Genomic DNA, 12,928 nt, shown 5'->3' on the forward strand with positions numbered 1-12,928 from the left:
TCAAGCTACAACGAGTGCGTAACAGCTTTTGCGAATAAGATAAGCGGAGTCAGTGTCTTCGTTATCATTGAATTCGTCAACTCCGTTTTTGTTTTTCGAAAGTGAAACAGGCCTTTTGAGATGGTCTCCCGTAGCATCAAACTCAGCGATTATATTATACTATCCTCCGTGGTCTTTCGAATAGTTTCGATACTTGTAGTGGTTATTGTATGTTGTTCTTCCCTGCTGACTTTCAGCCAGAAGTCATCACTAAGCCCTGGGGCGCGTTGGATGTCAACCCTTTACTCCTTAGATTTTGTGTTTAATTCAGCAGTAAGTGCAGAAACCGCGGCCATTTACTTATCTGCTCGCCTTAAAATATTAATACTATACTCGTACTGTAAAACATGGTGCGACCTGTATGATTGCAAATTATAATAATATTATTCTTCCATACCTTCATGAGTGAGTCTGAACACCTCACTGGCTACAAAACTGAAGAGAAAAGAGAAAAAAAGTATTATTAACCTCAACAGTCTGATAATCGCCGTCCTACTCCTTTTGGCCCATGTACTACAGTTTCGCAATTCGGCAAAAGGCTTAGGACAGAAAGGGGAACGTTCATGGCTTATAAGAAAAGGCCATTCTTACATATATAGCCAAAAAGTGACTATTCGTGACGAATCAATTTACTATGAGAGTATAAGATGTTTTGCTGTAGCATAACATGCAGGTCAGAGCGTCCTCGCACGGGTGTAACCTTTGCCTTTAGCAAGGAACTTTCCCCTTCCTGTTCTTACGGCGAAGTGCGAAACTGTAGTACATGGGCCAAAAAGCATTTGTTTATTCAGTTCGAATTTTTGTGCGGCTACTTTCTATGTTGCGTTGCTTTAAATGAAATGAGCAGGATGGCGATTAGCAGGCTATCGGTGAGTGGGAATGCCGATGTACTCGTACATATTACGAGACTACGAGTACATCGTAACAATTTTGCTCGTACTTCATAGCTATTTTCCCCTACAAGGTTGTACTTGGGTATTTCTTTTGAAAGAATCAGTACTCTGTACGAGTATTAAAATGATAAAGCATGCTATTTATTATTTAGTATTTACTCGTATTTCACGTTAGTGCTAAATAATTTTCTTTCGTGCGTGTTGCGGGTTAGGAATACTTACCTCATTAGGCCTAATTTAATTTATATAATATACTTTTTATTCGCTTTGGAAGCGTGAATTAATGCCGTATATCCGTACAAGCCCGCGATCATATGCGACAAGCGTAACCTGTTTCCGTGCGCAGCATCACGAAATTAATTGTGCGAACATTCATTACTTATACCAAATCATAGACACAACTGCTAACTATTAGGAAATCTATGCACGAATTTCTGTTCATATTTTTTAAACAAACTTGGCTTAGTCTGGGTAATTACGTATTATTAACATAACAACATTTTTTCCGCTTCATCAAACGTACACTGTAGTTTGATTACAATTAATTAAAGCTTAATTAGTACTAAAAAATAGCACTTGTTTTATTATACGCATGTATTTCGTAAACATCACGGTTTAAACTTTAAAGCCAACCGAACGCACAGGTCAAAGACAGAGAGGACAAGGTTGCCGCCGTTGGCCAAAACGAGGAAGCGAACGAAAAGGCCATTCATATACGACTAATACTCGTACTGGAGGAAATTTAATAAATACATCGCGTAATACACAAGTAACAATAACAAAAATACACAACATCATTCTCGCTCAGCTAATTTGAAGGCAAAATACACATCTTCCCGCTCAACCATGTCGCTGAATGTACCGAGAACAGAAACTGCATTTCCTCGCTGAATCTCGATACCGATTTTCTGTCGCAAAAACTCCCCTGAGCGAGGGTTGCCTGTACAGTCGCTAATCTTTCTCGACAGATCTTTGAAGAATTTCTTTGTCAGTGGTCCGAATGTACCCGAGGTTTCAAACGCCAGCGGTTGAACGTTGTAACGGTCTGCCAGCCCGCTGTACTTTCCTAATTTCCGATTTTCACGAATTTCCGCTGCGCTTCCCGGCACCCTGGACGTCTGGGCGATGTATGTTAGGGCAAAGGTGTCAGCCACGGTTACATCCCCATACTAGCGGCTTGCCATTTTCCAAGGAATGCTGTGACTCCATCAGGTCGCTTTCCATCTCCTCTGTTTAAGCCTGCTGGCTCAAGTGACGATGGTACTCTTGCCGAGCACAATGCCCGCTTTGTAGCTTCGTTCAGGACGGCGTGGACTCGTGCCTTCCTTTCGCTAGCTTGCATACCAAGCCATGGTGTCCGAGACTGTCCACTGTGCTGCCGCACCGACAAACATGAGGCTGGCATACGGGAGCTCCCAACCGCCGGGCCACGGCAATCCGTAAGTGAGTGTCCTCCAGCAAATTTCCGAATATGGATACAGGCAAGGCAGATAACCAGGCGCGCGACTCCGGTGAGGATGCAGCCAACAGGCGAGCAGAGGTAAATACGTCGGCATTCTCCATCATGCGGGATACTGTCTGGGTATGCTGCAGAGCTGTCCAAACCGACTGGAAACATCGGCTTTCCGTGCGGGGAGGTTCCAAGGAAAAACGATCTGACCACGCTTCTGTGAGCCGATAACAGCGGTCCGCCGCTGCCGCGTCACCTGCTATGCTGCCAACCATGCCGGCTGCTCCGTGTACCGAAGAGGCGTAGGCGGCTAGCGCGACATCGGCTGCGCTGATTAGTCCCAAGCCTCCAAATTTTGTAGGCAACGAGGCTTGCTCCCTTACCGGGCCGGACATTGTCACGTTCGTCAGTTGCTCTGCTTTAACTCGGATGACTTCATCAAATTTTTTCAGCTCATCCGGAAATTGCCAGCACGGTGATGTTCTAAGAAGATACAACAATTTCGGCAGCGACAAACAGTTCTTAAGCAAAAACAGCGCCTGATGTGAAGGCAATATACCGAGCTGGTCGGCAAGCACTTGTGCTTGACCGACCTTCCTCAACAACGCGCCCGAGACAGCTTCGTTCAACAGCGGTGAACCCAACAGCTCCAGTTCCTCCGGTTTTGACAGTCGGATATCTGGTGCTACGTTCAGGATGGACTGGATTACGTGCTGGCGTTCTTCGGGAGATCCGCCGTCTACGTACAGCTCACACTTTCCTGTGTTCAACTGTAAGCCCACCGTGGCGGCTGCTCCTTGAATGTTCACTAAGGTGTCTTTCACGGCTTCCGGATCGCCAGCAGACACACCGTCGTCTAAGTACCAGAGATTAATTTCGGCTTCGCTCTATGAGGATATGTCCTGTGTCAGCAGGCCATAGTACATTGGAGCGCAAGGGTCGCCCTGCTGCACACCGCTGGCGGACGGAATGGTGACTCCACTACTGGGGGAGATGCAGAACAATGTTGTGGCTTCGCCGTAGGCAGAACGGACAAAATTGTAGTAAGCGGGAATTCGCTCGAAAACTTTTTCCAACAATTTATCTCGCCGGACTGTGTTAAATGCGTTGGCAAAGTCAAATTTCAGGAACGCTCGCGGCTTTGTAGACGACTGTTGCAAAAATTCCCTGGCACTGTGCACTATTATTTCCGCTCCCTTCTTGGTGCCAAAACCAAACTGGATGGGGCGGAAAAAATTCCCCATTTCTTCCGTTAGCCGGAAACAGACGATTTTTGCCACAAGGCGGCGTAATGTACATCCAGAGGCAATGGGGCGAATGCCACCGTTTGGCTTCACAAAAGGGAACAAATTGGCACCGAAAAATAATTCTCTTGCTTCCGCTGGGATTTCCCGATTCAAAACGTGGTCTGTAAACTTCACCAGGGCATCTAATAACTTCCTGCGGGTTTCTCCTTGGGTGAACAGCAGGTCTTTCAGGTGATCCGCGCGTAGTCCGTCCGGGCCTGGGCAGGTACCTGAATCAAACGACTCTACAGCAGATATCAGTTCTCTGTGTGTTACGTCAGCAGGGGCCACGTCAACGTTACGCACCGTAGCATCCAGGTCAACGGGTCGACCTGGATGTTTCTGTTTTAAAGTCGCGATAACTTCATCAGTTAATGGGGCGATGGTTTCTTGGGAAACTAGGATGTTCATCGCTCGCCCTATCGATCCACTTTCCAGTTTGGCGTTCACTAATTTTGCCTTTGTTGCTGCTGCTGCTTTGGGTTTTTGCTGCCTTTTCTTCGAGGGAGGACCTGTGTCCGTTGATTTTCCTGCCAGGTTCCTTTTGACCGAAGTTGCTAGCGATGGGCCTCTACCAGATTTCGTAGGAGGGGCTGTCAGGATACTCGGTGCGAATAGAATCAGATCGCTCCACGCGCTGATAGCGTTTCTAGCGCAACATGCAAATAAAAGTTCCGCGAAGGCATCTGCACACGCATCCCTGGCACCAACTGGAACGTGCGGGAGAATGGGGTTAGTCCGCCTCAAACGAGAAAGTTTATCAACTAGCTTTTCAACTTGGGGAACGACTTGGCTGGCTGCAGCGGGTATCACGGGTTCGCTGCGCAGGTTTCTGGCTTGGGCTTCCCTGCATTTTCCACTGTCACGATGCTTTCCGATCCCATGCGCAGTAGCACAAACTTTTCCGCATAGATGACAGATGAAATTATTACTATTACTCTGGGACGACATTCACTGTACCATTGAACACTTGTCATACTTCTACTCCAACAGAACTATTTATGTTATGCCGACAGAAACCAGCTCAAAAGCAGGACACCTTTATGTAGTTATTAAACAACACTTTTATTTCCTTCACATGTAGAGCTGGTTAAAAAGATTCCACCCCCTGACCGATTATTGCAGATCAGACGGGAATCTCTTACACGAACTTTATTAAATTCTAATACTTAGACAAATAAAACTCACTTGAGTAGACTATAAGAGATGCGGGTAAGGACATGTAATACTGCGGCAGCCGCAGCCCAAATACGAAGGAAAGAATTAGATTCGATGTCTGACTTCCACTATGCGGCAGGAGTCGTGTTAGCGCGATTCTGATTGGCTTGTGCACGCCAGCCATCCCCTCTCTGCTCCGACAATTATGATTGGCTTAGCGAGGTACAGCTCATTGGGCAGTGCAGCAGCTACTATTGGCCGAATCAAGGAAAGTGCTATTTGCATGCTCGTTGATATTGGTCCTATAACGGCATTGTTCCTCCCACTAATAACTGAATCGTGACGTTTTACATGACGCGGCAGCGATAACTTGGTTAAAGGAATGTTTATTGACGGTTTATGACAGCAAATCTATTATAAATAGAGCAATAACAAAGCAAACAGGTAACCATGAATTCCAGAAACATAATAAGTACACAATTAAAATCAGTAGAGTGCGTATTTCACCAGCACTGAAACAGAAACAGAGACTTGCAGTCTTGCAAAAATAACTTGCTGTTAATAAAACAATTTTTATGGTTTTCCACTGTTCCACGATCCATGGATCGATGGAAGTTCTTCGAAAACAGGAATTCCTGTGTGTTCTGTAGTTAACTCCAGGCGCTCCGCTCTTCGAGGATTTTCTGCAATAATGAGGAGCTGTTCAAACTATTGAGAGTATAATTAGCAATGTAACGTTCGGGAATTCCTGAAACCACAATAGCTTTTGCCTGCAATTGTACAGTATTACAAGCATAAAATTACAGGTGAGATTTCTTGGGAAAACAATTTCTTACAGAAAAAGGATTCTTACCTGTTCAAAATCATACGTCGATGTTCCAGCTCCGATTGTAGCAGGATAACGCGACGAATTCGAGTTCCACACTGTTTACCATATGGAGCCCCAAAGCAGAGTTGCGATAACCTTCGTAAAACACTACAACTGACAGGAATTCCCGATGGTCGCGAAAATTGTTAAAATTTAGGTCATCGAAGTCGGACGGCAGATATAAAGGGGAAATTACAGCTTCAATACAGTCGAGGCATTACGAAAGCTACAGGCATAAAATCGACTGCGACGGTGTCAGGATAGTGGAGACGATGTACTGTGTCGCCCGTAGACTTACATTCAACTTTGAAATTCTAGAATTCCTTGTACCTTTGTTTATAAGTCTCCAGGGACATCTCAAAAGAAAGAGAATAATTTGTTGTTTCTTCTGATACTAAGTTAGCGCGGATCCGCTGCAAATTAGATGCGATATGAGTGTTTTTATTTAACATGGAAGTCTATGGAAGAAGCCTGCACTTGTGGCTATGCTTGTGGTGCGGATTTACTGTGGACGGCTGCAGTCTTCCGACTAAGTTGCTGACTATCTGTCACTATCAGTATGTGAACACTTTCTGAAATACGAGTCCAGAAATTTATGTTTTCACTTGACTTTGTTTCCTGGACTTTAATCATTAAGAAAACGGCCATGGTTGCAGCTTAACCACTCTTTGAAGACACACCAGTACCTTGGCTCTTGGATCCACCATGTGCGAGGCCAAACTGCTTTTAACTCAACTTTTACCGCTAGAATTTTCGGGGACAGTGACGAAACATCATGTTTTTCAGTTTTAAACAAAAACAAACCATTTAGACGCAAGGAAATTTCGTTCTGCTGGAACGCAAAGAGCGTGCAAGCCTATGGAGTTCGCAAGATCGGTCTCCTCCACCGTGACGTCATCGTACAGGCTGCCAGTTCGATTTTATGCCTTAGAGCTTTCGTAATGCCTCGATACAGTATAATTTTGTCATAGTTTTGAACTCAGAAATTTTCCAAGTCTTTACAATGTTAGCAGACGTTGCAGTTGCCACGGGTACTGCAGACTGCTGTAGCTGTGCACGCAGCGCGCTGTAGATGTGTACGTACGAAAGCTGAATGGGCCGTGCATGTCTGAGCGAGCCAATCGGAATTAGTAAAATATTTGGCTAAGCGGCATAGTAGACCGCTTAGTCTGCGGCATACTATGCGGTACACTTTGTGGCACAGTGGGCTCTTATCGAAAATACCGACTTGGACCGATTTTCGTGTGAGTAAATGAGAGGCCTTCTGCACCTCCTCCTCCCCTTTGTTGATATAACAAATCCGTAAAGTTTTGTTCCATTTTCTGTTAATGGCTGGGTTGGTCGACATTGGTTGGATACGGTCGACAAGTCGACAGATATGAAAGATCTGAAATTCTGATGTATCGTAACTTTATCAGCTGATTGGGATCATAGCAAGAAGCAACTGAACTGAAAAAGGAAAGGATCGTAGCTAAGAAACAGGATAGAAACAGCAGAAGCTGTTAACAGGAAACCAGAATTTAGGAATCTAAGAATCACGAAAAAATATCGAAGTATCGCATCGTACATGCAAGTACACTTTGAACTTATACCAACACCACAGAACCTTATCAGCATCTTAGAATCTAAGAAAGGTTCTCCTCGGTCTAATTATTGATCTAACCACGATGCTAATCTAAGCAACACCCTGTTTCTTACCGCTTTGTGGGAACATGAATTTTTGAATCTGTACAGTATCAGCTGACGTCCGTGCGGAGTATGCGCTATGCACTACAATACTAGCACACTGTGTATTGCGTTTGTGCAGTTTCCATTCAAACCATTACTAGTACGTAATTATCTCTGTCTTTTTTTCGCCCTTTGGTGGCAAATCTACAGGCTCAGCAATAATGCATGATTACCTCGAATCTTGATATGACATTTTGAATTTGGGTTCATTTGCAGCGTCTTGCCGGTCTCGACACTCGACACTGATAGAATTTATCCAAGTGTTGTGAACGTTCTGTTGTAAACGTTCTGTTATGTACTTCCTATGATAAGCGGATGATTCCTTCAGGTCAATATGACTCGCCCTGGGGCGTGATGCCGCGGTACCGACCGCTGCTAGCAGATGGCAACCAGATGGGCTACCAGAACACGGTTGCTGTTCGCAACGGTGACGACACGTGGTGGCTGGGATACATCCAAGACATCAAGGGCGACCAAGCACTCATTCACTTTGACTCTGCAAAGGTCACGGCGAAATGGATCCACATGGGAAGCGTCTGGCTGCTGCCGTTTTACTGGGAGACAGACATATATCGTTTCAGCTACAAGATCAGGGAATTACAACTACAACTACAAGTGGCACTGCGTGATGAAGACGGCGGACCGTTTCGCTTTCGACCCGCCACAGTGCTGCATACATCCAAAAGCTGCAAAGACTCCTGTGAAATGTTTAGTATCACAACGCAACTGTTTGATCCTCCCGGCAACGACACCATTGTCACCACATGGTCTGAAATGGTTCATAAAGGTCAAGTTGCCGCTTACTGGCCGCCATCGGATCCTTAGTTACTGGAGTGTCACACCGGTCGGCTTTACACCAAACACTTCATTCCTTTTCCCGGGGCGCAAACGATTCTCAGCGAAGCATCCGACAAATTCCGCATAATAAAACATCTGCGCGATGCTTTCAGACCGCCACCCGCATCCGTCTGGCCGCGTCCGCCTGATCGCTGTCGTTTTCACTTACGCGTCGAGCGGGAAGGTTGTATGTTTGTTATCGTGAGTTTCGCAAGTGACGCCGAAACTGCCCAGGCGACGGAGGTCACGTTGACGAAAGCACTGCAGAATCATTTAGCCAGCCGGGCAAGTCTTCCGTCCATTCGAAATCGTTTTGTCCTCCTACAGGAAACCGGTTAGTAGCTTAGTACTGTATGACAGTTTATCGTAGTTCTTTGATTTAGTAGCGGACTTCGGGTGCGAAAGAAAATTCATCCCGCATTTGTGCTTCTGCTTGTACAGCATTAAGCATGCACATGTTGCTCCTGCTTAGTGATGCGTTAATTGCCACTTAACTCACTGTGAAACCACGATCTCACGTTTAGCGCCGGATTACCACCAAACATATGAAATTCACTTCCACTGTCAATAATCGTGCCTGGAATTTTTGAAGCAACAATAATAATTCAATTATAGCGTTAGAAACCGAAATTTAAAAATAATCTCGATGAAATAGTTGGAACTTTCAATGTAACTATCTAAGATTCAAACTGTCGTCTTGCTAAAGGGCTGGAAAGCAATGCATATCTAACGAGCGCGCCGTTTGCTCAGCTGACGCCTTGGCTCTTGAGCGACATCTTAGCCCATCTGGATGTACACTCCCAAATGAGGGCCCAACGGTAACAGATATAATTGCAATCTCTAGCGTACGCAATGCTTGATCATCTATGTATCTACTGATTCCTTTTGCGACAGGGTGTGCGCATTGTGGCAGCTGCTGCTGAACAGTGCCCGCATGGTGGAGCACGTCAGCATCTCTTTTGAGAGTTGTTGGCAGCTGCAGTCCGACAGCGATAACTGCTTCAAAGCGGCCACTCTCTTGAGCCGATACATCACTCCAAACACCATCAGTGTGACCGTGCTGCGATTCCTCCCGCCTAGTGACGTGGGTATCTTGTTCAAATGGCTTGAACACATGCTAGACGTCCACCAAACCCCGCTACCGTTTCTCGTCTACAAGGACCACACTAGCCGCAGACCGGAACCGATTCCTCGGTACCATAATGCGCCCTTTAAACACCCGGCTGCGCTCGAGACCTTGGTATGCAAATACCTGGTCGACAACATTGTACTGTACAACTGGACCGTAGGCGACCTGTTCGGCCCCGCAGCGTTCCAAGTATTCGAGTGGGATCGCTCTCCGGCTGCCCGACCCCTGCGTGAACTCGAGCAGGGCCTGATGGTGCATTTAACGCGGGAGTCGCACGAACTAGGCATGGACAAACTGCAGATCACCATCCCGCAGCTGCTCTTGCGCTGCAGCGAAGGCCGAACGCGCATGAGCGCGCGCTTCATGCACGCTCTCAACGACAACTTCCCGCCCTTCACTGAGCACATGCTGGCAAAGGTCAAGACTGTCCATAATCGCTGGGTGCGCACGCTGGTCTATCCAGAGGATTGGGAGTCCATTCGAAATTACCTTTTCCTGTGAGTATGAATAAGGATTTTACTCAAACAGCCGTTCTGTACCCTATTACTCTTCTCGACTGCGGTACGATTACTCACATGACTCGAACACAACAAGGAGTGAGTGCCGGTGAGCGATATTAAATCCCGTCTCCCGGGCTCTCTCTTCATTCTCGGATTCAGTTGGCCACCTGGTTACAGCCGGCAGCCGCCACAAAACCGGTTTATGTTTACGTGGTACAATCGCATAATGTAGGAATCTCCACGTCTTAAAGCACAGAGTTTGTGTACGGAAAACCAGCAATGTACACTGCTTGTACAATGCATGGACATGCACGCGATGCCCTTGTGCTCGTTCCCGTACACAAACTATGTGGTCGGAGATGCGCTATCCTCTATAGCATCACGGGCGCGGCGGTAGCCAACCGGAAAGAAAACGAGTGCGAACCGGGCGGAAGAGTGTAAACCGTCATTTTGTAAAATGTCGAGTTAGACGGAAAGAGTTCACGCAGCTGGTTAACACGCAGATTCGCACTTATTATGCACGCGTTTTAGGTTGAGCGGCTTTACCTCAGACGGGTCACTGCGCGGGTGGGACGAGGTGGACTTGCGGCTGCTGGATGTATCTACATTGAGCCGATTGGCAATATACGGCATTGACCAACTCTTCCGTGTTTGAGATGTCTTGCTTCATATTGCCAACGGCGATCTCGTTCATTCAAGTTATCTCGACCGACTGTTCCCGTACTAAACCAGGAACCGGAATTTGATCGAGAAGATGACAAACGTACTCGTGTGAGTCGTGTCACCAAAAGGCATGTTACTGGAGGCTGTTTCCTCTGTTAATAAGATAATCTTGTTTCAAGCTGACCTTTTAAGATACCATTTCTCCCTCTTTTAAAAAGTTCCTTGTTTTGAGTTTTGTTATGTGATGGTGTCCTTAGTACTAGAGTAATGCGTACAATACCCATACAATAAAAACAGTATAAAAACAGCACTGTCCTGTCATTTTTCAAATTAATGCTTCTGGTACTCGTAGACAAAGTGATGGCTTAGAATCTCGCCAGTTTGTAGCACAATCTTCTCTCCGATCTTCTGGTAAAATGCCGGCGACTCATTCGCTGCCGCAACATTCATCGCAACGCCAGCTTCCGCCATAGAACAAAACATTTGGATGTTACAGAAGGTTTACATAATTATCTAGGCTTCCGTTGTTCAATCCGGTGCGAGCCAAATTTTTTTATACAAAAAATAGTACTACAAAAAACGAACTTCTGATTATTGTATAATTTGTATTGTGTACGGTTTGATAAGCAGTACGCGAGTAGCAGTTACAGCTGAGACGGGTAGCAATTCGGAAAGCACTTCATCTATAAATTGCCCCTTCGGTGCTGCAAGAGTACAAAGGTCTCTGTATATCAGAATAAATTTGGCAAATTTGTCAACCCGTGACAATCGCTGCTTCCATATTTTATTAGCTGGAAATCAATCAAATTAGCCGAAGCTAACAATTGTAAGCCAACTGCGAGATGTGCATTACTCGCATAATTAATGTTGTAGGATATCGAAGATAAAGCGACAAACTTCATTCCACTACTGCAAGCAAGCAATCTTTAACCATTAGCCATGACCCCATTATTACCGAGACTTAATGGCGCGAACCAAATCTGCCGTGTTCGTCCAAATAATAATCATTACTGCTGGTGGAGGTGGTCTGCACCGGACAGGTGCTGATGGCCCACTTGGTCCACGTGCCGCTCTTGAAAGTCCACGCGTTGCAGCCGGCGGTGACGACGGTAGCGTATGTAGCATTGCGCACATCCAGCGCGATAGCGCTGAGAATCGGAATCCCGTCGAAGTTATTAGAAGCTCCGTTGTAGCGGAACACATTACCTTTGCGAGAGATGGTCCAAATCTCTCCGTCTTCCCCGATACTAACCCATTTGCTATACTGAAACACTCGCTGGTTGCTACCGGCCACGAGGGTCCATGTAGGGATCAAGCCTGCTCCGTTGTATTTTCGGATATCTCCATCATTACTGTCCAGTGCAGACGGCCTCTGAATCTCCACAGCGGTGTTTTTGCTCATGGCGTTGACCTGCAAATGGTTTTATACATCCATTAAAACGCTACGCTTCTGCAACGATAGCGGCTAAAAAGAAAAATTTCCTTAATATTTGTGGTAGTTTTTCAGATCTCCGTTTACGTTATTTTTCTTGGGATATGCGGCGGTTTATGCCTCGAAAGCACAACGTACTACAAAATATTTTGGATGCTTTCTAAATAAGCAAGACTGACTAATACTGCATTTTGTTTGAACTCGACACGAACAAATATAAGTACAGCATAAGCCGGACTATCCGGGCTAAATCTTCATTATTGTATCAGAAAGATACAGTATGTATTCGTCTCTAGTCAGTGTGCTTTTTGTGAGGGAATATAATACACAGTAATGGATCATTCCCGGACAGTAGCTTACTCTCACCTGCAGACAGCGACCACTATTGGAGAACTCCCAAGCATTGGTGGTTGGATTAAAGCGGTATGTTTGACCCGTCAGAGTGCACATGGTGATGCCATCCATCCGGACTAGCGCCCACACTAACGGCTTTGGCAGATCCCACGTCCCCATCATTAACAAGCGGCGTGGGTTCGGGCAATGCAACCCAGGCCCCGTTGTCGAGACGGTTGACGATTCCGGATCGATCGATGGCCAGGAGGACGTTGCCTTTACCGGAAATGTAGGAAAAATTACTCAGCGGGGCACTCGGCGACGGGATCTGGCCAAACACGCCGACCACACTGACGAAAAAAATCAGACCACTTTCCAGGATCATCGTTAGGAAGCACTGGTTTGACTGTTAAGAAAAACTCCTTCGGATGCGCTACGGTTGAAGAGTTCACGGAGAAAAGGCAGTGTGGAAAGCAGAATACTTCGATACAAAGACCTGGATCAGCGGAATAGCGGCTTAAATATGCGGCGACCTTCTGTACAGCATGCTAAAATGAAATACATAATATTACAGTATTATATTCAATGTAGAAGGAACGCCCCTTAGACTGC

The 12,928-nt window shown here is 46.0% G+C and overlaps 1 protein-coding gene across 1 annotated transcript; it reads right to left on the reverse strand.

Annotated features, from left to right (window-relative positions):
• Positions 1-11,512: 11,512 nt before the first annotated feature.
• Positions 11,513-12,496, reverse strand: LOC129582836 (uncharacterized). The gene is made up of 2 exons (XM_055474452.1): positions 12,350-12,496; positions 11,513-11,962 (listed from the first exon to the last, which is right to left on the reverse strand). The coding sequence occupies exons 1-2, from the start codon at positions 12,494-12,496 to the stop codon at positions 11,513-11,515; spliced, it is 597 nt and encodes a 198-aa protein (XP_055330427.1).
• Between the last annotated feature and the right edge of the window lie 432 nt (positions 12,497-12,928).

This window comes from Paramacrobiotus metropolitanus, unplaced genomic scaffold (assembly GCF_019649055.1).
Source record: "Paramacrobiotus metropolitanus isolate TYO unplaced genomic scaffold, Prichtersi_v1.0 Parri_scaffold0000008, whole genome shotgun sequence".
NCBI classification, from domain to species: Eukaryota; Metazoa; Tardigrada; class Eutardigrada; order Parachela; family Macrobiotidae; genus Paramacrobiotus; species Paramacrobiotus metropolitanus.

What these genes read in the sequence shown, in the direction of transcription:
- LOC129582836 (XM_055474452.1), bottom strand. Translation starts at nt 12,496, where the DNA reads ATGGGGACGTGGGATCTGCCAAAGCCGTTAGTGTGGGCGCTAGTCCGG. An exon ending in ATAGTGGTCGCTGTCTGCAG is followed by an intron (nt 11,963 to 12,349) that starts GTGAGAGTAAGC and finishes AACCATTTGCAG; the next exon opens with GTCAACGCCATGAGCAAAAA.